General features: G+C 35.3%; 1 protein-coding gene across 1 annotated transcript in view; it reads left to right on the top strand.

Moving 5' to 3' along the window:
- The first annotated feature begins 238 nt into the window (after positions 1-238).
- Positions 239-10,032, top strand: part of Tecrl (trans-2,3-enoyl-CoA reductase like) — a 72,836-nt gene continuing 63,042 nt past the window's right edge. The window contains exon 1 of the mRNA XM_051170717.1: positions 239-551. Within this exon, the coding sequence (XP_051026674.1) occupies positions 324-551 (228 nt within the window). The 5' untranslated portion in view covers positions 239-323. The remainder of the gene's footprint in view (positions 552-10,032) is intronic.

Here is a 10,032-nt window from a genome sequence, read left to right as displayed (position 1 = left end):
TTTTGCTTTGGAATTTCAGATAAGAGTACTCATTATATCAGAGATTAAAAAAAAAAAAAAAAAAAAAAAGAGAGAGAGAGAGAGAAAGCAAGAAATAATTCCAATGCAGAAAGCAATGCACAACTCTGCAGCAATTCTCGAAAGTGTTATATATAGAAATCAGATCAGTCATTGTCTTCGAGCCTGCTAAATAAAACTAGACTGCTGGAATGGCATGCCACTTGACCTCTCAGGGCTTCCACAGCAGTATTTAACTGGTGCGAAGAGAGCACTCTTGCAAGTGTCTCCTGTTTACAGGCCAGATTCCCCTGCCAGTTCACACGATGTTCAAAAGGAACAAGTCCCTGGAACGCAAGAGGGAATTATTATTCCAGGGACTTCCACAGTCCACAATGAAGAATAATACAAGAAATTTCCACTCTTTGTCACAGCTTGTACTCTCAGCAGGCCCGCTAAAAACAACTCCAGCAGTCAAACATTCAAAAACGACCCACTTTGAGATTGAAATACTGGATGCTCAGACAAGAGAGCAGATATGTATTGTGGATAAGGTAAGCTTTATTTATCTTTCTAAATGTTTCTTACTAGGGTCAAGACTAATGACTTTACAATTAGATGAAAGGACATTGCTGAATCCATTTCTAATTTTCAAACTTTTTTAGTGAACAGGAAGATGCCTTATATACCGCAACAAGAAGAAATGCTTGCTGCCTTTACATACTCACCTTAAAATAATAATTTTAATTAATATTTATACCACATTTTCTGTTGTATTGCCCATAATCCAGAAGTAAAACTTTTAGAACAAAGCTCAGATTGCATAAAACACTTTCTTTTAATGTGTTTATAGCAATAAAATATACCCCATTTTATAATAGAAACTTTTAATGTAGAAACAGGAAAGAAAACCATGAAAATTAAAGTATTTAGTATGTAGCTAAAATATAGGACTTTAGTATACTGTTTCTAGTTGTTTACTTTTCTGAGGATTTCACCTTATAAAGAGCAGTCTTCAAATTCTTAAAGAGCATAGCTTATTTAATTCCCCATCTCTGCATCTGCATATACAGATGTTTCAAGAATGCTTCAATCTGTATATCTTAGATTAGAAAATTGAAGTAAGAACATGTGCTCGTTGGAGATATAGGTATTTGTATCATATGACAATATATTTTTCATAAATTTGAAAAACAACTTCAATTCGTTACAGCAGTGATTTTTAAAGTTACTTGTTTTGTTTCATAGAGGCACCATTTGTTTTTGTTCCTCTAAATAAAATATCCAGTCACTTACTTAACCACGGTGCAGGTGGACGCTAGATAAGAGCACTGTTCACTACTCTTCATAACTCTCAAAAATATCATACGTTTTCAATTTTAAAGCTTGTAATAGTATGGATATGTTACAATTTGAGCAAAATTATTTTCTTTTAGGCACTCAATAAATACTAATGTATTATATTTTAATACAGGTCACAAGTAACAAGGAGACTGCAATCATCTATTTGCATATGATTGCAAATCTTATACATCTATATTTCTGTAAGTGAGAAACGCGTTTTAGATTAGGGAAATATTGCTAAATAGGTTTCCTATAATCTCTTTCTGTTTAGTAATAAAATATGTCCTTTTATTTCGGAAACAATGCATTCAAGATTGAGAAAATTGTTAGCAGTTTAAATCTCATGCAGAAAGAGCTGACAGTTGCAACATTTTATTATGAAATGTCTCAGTGCACAAGGGTGAATCAATCAATGGACAAAAGGGTGGGGAATAACTTCAGAGTTCTTGTCCTAAAATGATAAGAAATTTAAATACTTGCTAATTATTGTTCTCATAACTGGTATATTTTGAAAATTGAGAATAAATTTCACTTACATAGTTATTAATTAAATTGACAAAAAAGAAAAAGTCAGAAAACTACTCTCTTAGGAATTTCACACTTCAACTGTAAAAATCTCAAGACTTGGCTTTGTAATGGTAAAATTTCATAGAAACAACTATAATAATAAGGGATTTATTTTTGATTCCTCACCATCCCATATTATTTCCTTTCATTTGTCCACCTTTTTACACCTGTTGTCCAACTGTTATTTTATTTTTTCCATTCCTTACTGAAAAGTTAACCTAGATCACAGTACATGTTATGCCCTCACCTGCTACAAGCTACCATACTCACACATGCTGTAAGATTTTGACTAATGAAATTAAGTCTCTGTTTTACATTGTGGAAGGCTTTTTTTGTTTTGATTTTGTTTGTTTTTTTATTTTATATCACAATTTGGTTCCATAATCATGAACGTGCATGAAAGAAAACAGATATGGGTAAATGTACATTTTTGGTTGTTCTTTAATGGTTTTAAATAGTTTAAATCTTTAATCATCCTAGACTGATTTTGTTTTAGGCTTTATATTTTTTTATCCTTCTCATGAAAACTATGGGGTAATATGAAGTGTTCCATCTCTCTCATTACTTTCTTCCAGTATTCATGTTGTCACCCTCAGCGCTCCTCTCCGCTTACTCTAGCTACCCAGGTACACTTCACCCTGGCCTTTATCTTCCTCACTTTTCAGAACTAGGACTTGCAGCCTCACCAGTGCAGCAGTGGCAAAGACTGCTGAAACCCATCCTCACAATCATGTTGTTACAGTGGGTTTGCAGCATGTTCTCTTATTAATCAGTTAGAAATCTTCTCAAGACACGTGCAGTGTCATTTCTATTGTATTTCTTTGGTGCTTTTTTAAAATCTCTGCTGATTCATCATCACCCAACTCATATGGTACTTGTGAACAAAGCTACCATCTGTCTGTCTATCTATCATCATCATCACCATCATCTTATATGTATCTGTGTCTTTTATAGGTATGCTTGTTTGGTATATCTGAAGCTGATAATATATGGGACATCTTAAGATCGTGCCTTATAGATATTATGAACCAAGTTATTTTGAATTATACTAATGATTTGGAGAGACATATTTGTCCATATAAACTTTAAAAAATATGGCTAACAAATTTAATTTTATTACTTTATGTTTCTGATTAGGGGTGATATTTGATATCTTTAGTTTATAATGATATTTTCTAATGCCATGAATGGACTCTGTGTAGATCTTGCACTAATTAGCTTGTCTGGAGATCTCCTAGTAAATAAATGGAAACCACCTTCAAATAACTCTCCACATACTCATTGCAGCCCTGACTCATCTCTTAATCTCACGCCCCACACAATCCATCTACTTGACAATACCTTCAAAGTATATCCAGACTCAGACAAATCCCTGCCACTTCCACTGCCAGTTTGCTTAAATCTACACCCGGCATTTGTCACTGTCACCTAGAGTGTGTTCCCCACGTGGCCACCAGAGCTAGCTGTTAAATCGTGTCCGATAACACACTCCCCCTGGTAACTAGACCAAGCCTTCCCTTTGCTTTTCACTGTCACATTTTCCCACAGGCTATTCCTAACGTTGACACTTCAATAGTATCCAATATACCCCCTTTCTCCTATTCTCTACAGATATTACTATATAACACTGTTTTTCCTTTAATTGGTCTGACTATATTATGTTGGATTTACAAACTGAGAGGTTTTATTGATTTTTTTTTTCACTTCAGAACCATCTGCATTTCAGCTAATGCTTGGTACAGTTTTAATCAATATGTGTTTACTAAATACCACCCATTTAAAGTTAGAAAGGGAATATTGTTCTCTTGTTCTAGAGTGATAGTTTTAAATTGGAGCAGTGTAAAACAAGGATATGCAACTTGCTGTTTTCCAGCTATAATTAAAGTAAATGTAAATCATCCCACACAAAGACATTTCCTTACATAATTCCATCAAAGATCTCTCTTTGTTTTCCCTAAAGATGCTTAGATAAAATTTATCTTTAAATTTGTATAAAATTACTCAGGAAACAATTTTAATCTGATGTCAAAGACTGTCCTTTGTTTACTTAACTAATTTTTTATGAATGACTAAACTAATACAAATAATTAAGGTGATACAATAAAGAATTTTAAAATAGGTTGTTGTGTCGTTCCAGAATAATTACTGGAACATCAACACATAAGAAAATGTGTACAAATCCATTTTATGAGAATGGTGAGTTATTAACAGTTATCTCCTATTGTTGTCTTGTCTATTTAAAAATACCAGAAGATTATCTGCGCTAAGTCTTTTCTTTGTGAGCAGAGCAAGGACATAAAGCTCTGCAAGTGATAGATAGTCCAGGGTCCTCCAATTCTGTTCTTCTTGATCTTTATTCAAAAAGAAGGTCCTTCCTTTTCTTTTTTCTCTTTTACAAACTCATTGTAAAGACTTCGAAGGAAAAAAAACCACAAACACCCCTCCAATGGTTCACAAATGAGCTACTGTTATAGAATTATTGGGATGATAATAGAATTAGATTGCCTTATAAAGAATGTCTTTAAATAGTTTATCTTAAGTTCTGAAAAATTCTTAACTGCGAAAAGTGCCACTTTAAGTCTTGCAACTTACAACCAGCATCTTAGTTTCTTCATTTAATCTGCTTTAAGATGTATATGGCATTTTCCTTATAATGACTTTTCCCCAAAATTCCACAAATGTTGACACTAACCGGTGTCTTTGTTTCTTTTCTTTTACTTTTTACCAGCATCCCCCAGCTCTTCTTCTCTCTCCTACAATTAGTCTTTTCTCCTTTATTCTGAGTCTTCTTCCCTCCATTTTCTATTATATAGAATGATACAACTAGCTGCTTATGAATATTTAATTCAGATAGATCAGGATGTTATTGGAAACCTGGGAGAGTTTTTTAATTGGATATTTTCAAACATATATTATTCCTAAAATGGAATAGTATAATTTACCCTTTATAGTATAGGAAAGACTGAAATATGCATCTTCCCTAATATTCGAGGAAGATGAAGGGTCTTCTGCGGTTTATGCTTCTACATATGTGAAATAAAATAGCTTAATTAAATTGTAAACATGAATAAAACATAAACCTTACATCATTATAACTATAGATTCAAACTTAGTATCTCTTCAATTTACTTTATTGAAAATAGATTCTGCTCTGAAATTGTACATCCCCACAACATTTTCCCCTCTTACCTTTCCTCCCAGACTATCCCCATGTCTGCTTTCCCCCAGATGCAGATCCTAAATTTTTCTTCAGAAATGAGTAGGCCTCCAAGAGACAACAATCAGAAAACACAAAAAAAGATACAATAAGACAAGGTGAAACCCAAGGTGACAAAAAATACTGAAAACCATAGTTTTATTTTAAAGTTCTATACATTTTTATTTCATAGATAACACTAGTATATTTATGGGTATAATGGGCTGCTTTGAGAGGTGTATGCATTGTGGAAAAGTATATCAGTCTCAGTCTAATTGGCATATCAATTACTACAAATCTTAATCATAGTTTTGTGTGAGGAACATTTAAAAATAGTCTTTTAGTTATTTTTAACATCTGGAACTTTATTACTAAGTATCTTCAGCTTGATCTGGAAAAAAATCCAGACTTTGCTAATGCTAACAACTGTTTTTTTATTAATTTATTCTAATTATATCTCAATTGTTATCCAATCCCTTGTATCCTGCCATTCCTCTCTCCTCTCCCACTTTCACCCTATACCCCTTCCATAGATCTATGACCAAGGGGGCTTCCTCCCCCACTATATGTTCATAGGCTATCAAGTCGCATCTTGGTAGCCTGCTTATTCTTTCTCTGAATGCCAAGAGCCCCCTCCCCCTGACAAAGAGAAAGTTGTCAAATATGAGTCACCAGAGTTCATGTCAGAGTCTAACAACTTTTTTTAATTTTTTTATTTTTTAATTAATTTATTCTTGTTACATCTCAATGTTTATCCCATCCCTTGTATCTTCCCATTCTTTCCCTCCCCCCCCCCCCATTTTCCCATTATTCCCCTCCCCTATGACTGTTCCTGAGGGAGATTACCTCCCCCTGTATATGCTCATAGGGTATCAAGTCTCTTCTTGGCAACCTGCTATCCTTCCTCTGAGTGCCACCAGGTCTCCCCCTCCAGGGGACATGGTCAAATGTGAGGCACCAGAGTACATGAGGAGGTCATATCCCACTCTCCACTCAACTGTGGAGAATGTTCTGACCATTGGCTATATCTAGGTAGGGGCTTAAAGTTTACCGCCTGTATTGTCCTTGGCTGGTGCCTTAGTTTGAGCGGGAACTTTTTAAATTCAATTTTAAACATATCGAACCACCAATACCTCCTTTTTTCATTGACATATATCCATAAGGACCATCTTCATAAGTTTAGTTATTATACCTAAGTTATTATTGTGTGTATTTAACTAAGTTACATCTACATTTACATTTAAATATATTATCATGTAAGGAAACATTTTTTTATTAAATTATCTACTGCCTATTATTATTTTCTAATATTTTTATGTAGGTTAGAGAAACACGCTAATACAGTCTATATATTAGGGTGCTGTTTTAAGGCTCTCTGTACTGACATGTATGGAAATGAAAATTGATTACTTATTTATAAGTAGTTACTTCCTGCAATAAGTGTTCAGTTGATGTATTGTGTGTTTAGGAAAATAGCTTAGGTCATACAATTCCAATTATTATCTTCTAAGAGTGCATTCCATGTGGAAAATAAGTGCTGAAGATAACGACAGGAGTAAAGTGAGCGACAGGGTATTCAGGAAGCACATTACTGTGTGGAGCAGGAATCCTTCTTCCAGAACTAATATTTATGTATGCATGATGAAGAGTGGATAGTGAACCAAGGGGAAAGAAATTAGGTGATACTGCAGACATCTGTGCAGTAGACACCTCATTATGTTTGGTTGACCATGGTGTTGGCGGTGGAGAGGGTGCAGACAAGATGCTGGTTTGCTTCCTGGAACCGTTCATTCCAGAATAGAGACTGATTTACTTTACTGTCTTTAATAGTAGTTACTTGTTTATTACTTTTCTCCTTTCTCAGACAAGTAGAAAGCACGACATGAACACAAGCGCATGTATCACACCCACATATGAAAATAATATACTAAAAATAGAGAACACTGTAAGTAAGGTTTGCACAGATGTGCTTAGTGGCGTAATCAGAGTATGTTAGGTGGCTGTTTGAGTGTAAGCTCTGTCTATAACTGGTTTAGGGATCAATAAGGAAGGGCTTTTGTTGGAAAGTCTATTTTGGATATAAAAGGTCTTTGGAAATAGTTTTTCAATCTTCCAATCTTCTCTCATTTAATAATATTAATTTATTTTTAGTATGTATATGCTTCTCTCTTCCTCCTCTCTGTGTGTTTGTGTGTGTGTGTGTGTATGTGTGTGTGTGTGTGTGTGTGTGTGTGTATGTGCACACATGGGCGCAGGTGCCTGTGGAGACCAGAGGTTTTTCAGATTTCTTAAGGTGGAGTTACATGTAATTATAAACTACACTGAATGGGTAGTGAGAACCAAACCATCGTCATATACAAGGGAAATATGTTCTCTAAGGACCAAACTATCTTTTCAGTTCCCACTCTGTTCTCATGATTCTGTCATTTCTTCAGCTTTGATGCTACCAAAATCAGTGTTACTGATCTGTAGACTGTCGCTTAGTTCTGTTGACAGTGTCTCCTTCTTTACAGAAGCTTCTCAGCCTCATGAGGCACTATCTCAGAAAATTGAGAATAGGGCTTCCTTAAGACCCAGTTATTCCACTCCTTGAAATAGACCCAAAAGAAGCTCCAGCACACAACAGGGACATATGCTCAACCATATTCATAGCAGCCTTATTAATAATAGCCAGAACATAGAAACAGCCTAAGTGTCCCTCAGTAGAAGATTGGATAAAGAAACTGTGGTACATTTACACTATGGAATACTACTCAGCTATTAAAAATAAGGAATTTCCAACATTTGGACAAATGGATTGAGCTAGAAATGATCATAATGGATGAGTTAACCAAGAAGCAGAAAGACTCAGATGGTATATACTCACTTATATCTGGACACTAGTCCAAGGGGCATGTCCCATGAAAGTCTTCACTTATCAGGAAAGTACGACAGAGGGGAGGGCATCCTATTGGGACTTTAGGTGAGAGAAGTATGGCAGAATGGGGAAATAGAAGGATCAAGAGTGTTCTAGAAACTTACAAGTAAAACATTATGTCAGGCAGATCTGGGCCCAGGGGTCCTGCTCAAACTATGGCACCAACCAAGGACAATACGTGCCATAATCATTGAACTCCTAACCAGATCTACCCAATGGACAGGACATTCTCCACAGTTGAGATGAGAGTGGGGTCTGACTTTCACGTGAACTCTGATGCCCCATTTTGACCATGTCACCTGCATGGGGAGGCCTAGTGGCACTCAGAGGAAGGATAGCAGGTTACCAAGAAGAGACTTGATACCCTATGAGCATATACAGTGGGAGGCGGTCCCCTTCAGTCACAGTCATAGGGGAGGGGAGTAGGGGGAAAGTGGGAGGGAGGGAGGAATGGGAGGATACAATGGATGTGATAAATATTGAGATGTAATATGAATTAATTAATAAAAAAATCAGTATTGCATAGGGAAACTTTGCACCTAGGGATGTTTGTTTGTCAGCTTGAGCAGCAAGTTGGGTGTCTCTGGACAATGTCCCCTATGTGCTAACCCAGAGGAAGTACTCCTGAGGTTTCATTATGATGATACTGGCTATTGTTAATCACAGATAATTTTTCAGTCTACCTAAGCAGCATCTTTTGTCCCAGAAAAGCAAATGTTTCATTTCCAGAGGCTCCCCTTTCAAATATATAATCTCAGATTTCCTTCTAAAACTTCTTAAGCCGGGTCGCCACTCTCTTCTTTTCCTCGACCACTCCATCTTCAAAGTTTCTGCAGAACATACAATTAAACTCCAAATACTCAACAGCCTTTTCATCCAAAAGGATGCAAATCCTTCCACAATCTTCCCTAATTCTACCCCATTAATACCCTACATCCTGTTCCACATTATTGTTCTAGTTTGCTTTCTGTTACTATGGGAAAAAAAAAAAAAACACTTACTAAAACAAAGTTAGGAAAGAGTGGGTCTAATTCATTCTATAGCTTAATTCTATCATCAGTGGAAACGAAGGCAGGTACTCAAGCTGGTAGCAGAAAGTATGAAAGGAAACTGCATACTGTTTAGTTTCCATGGCTATGGCTTACTCAGCTTACTTTCTTCGAGAACCCATGATCACCTGCCTTGAAGTAGCACAGTTTACAATGTGCAGGATTCTCTCCCATAATAATCCTCATATCAAGGAAATCCCTGAATACATACTCACCAGTCTATCTGATTGAGAGAATTCCTCAGTACAGGATCTTCCAATGACGACAGTTTGTATCACATTGATAAACCTTAACCAGCACAGAAGCATAGAATGCAAGTATAGACTGATATTTATACTAAACACATTAAACTCATAGGGGTGTTACACCTATGGTTGTTGTGTGACATCTGTGTTCACAAATGCCTTAGTTTTATACTATTAGAAGGACATATACATATACATACACACATATATAAGAATATATAATATATATATATATATATATATATATCTTATGTAATGAAATCACAGATAATCCACACAATCCTAAATTATCCATAATTATAATAATTTATATTTGGCCACATACTTGTCCTAACTGAGTAGCTATATGATAAAAATTAAATGTTTCCTAGTAAAAAAAGCATAAGAAGATATACTCAACTTTGTTGAAGCAGTTATTGTCAGATATTTTCACAAATATTTCACAATGTAATAATCCTAATAATTGTCATCCTGACTTCATCTTCTCCTTCCTTCCCTTTTTTTTCTACCTTTCTAACATGCTTTATGTACTTTTTTCAACAAATATTTACTCTCCTATTTTAGTGGGCTTTCATTGTAGATTTAATCAGCTATAAATTAAGACAGAAGAGGCTCTGTAAAGTGCATTTATAGTATACATGCAGAGTCTGTATTGTTATTATTCTCTAAAAGCTAAAACATAGCAATTATTTACTTAGCATTTGCCATACATAAGGT

The sequence above is a fragment of the Acomys russatus genome, chromosome 28, assembly GCF_903995435.1.
Source record: "Acomys russatus chromosome 28, mAcoRus1.1, whole genome shotgun sequence".
NCBI classification, from domain to species: domain Eukaryota; kingdom Metazoa; phylum Chordata; class Mammalia; order Rodentia; family Muridae; genus Acomys; species Acomys russatus.
The sequence above is the reverse complement of the archived record's forward strand: the minus strand, read 5'-3'. Positions and strand labels throughout refer to the sequence as shown.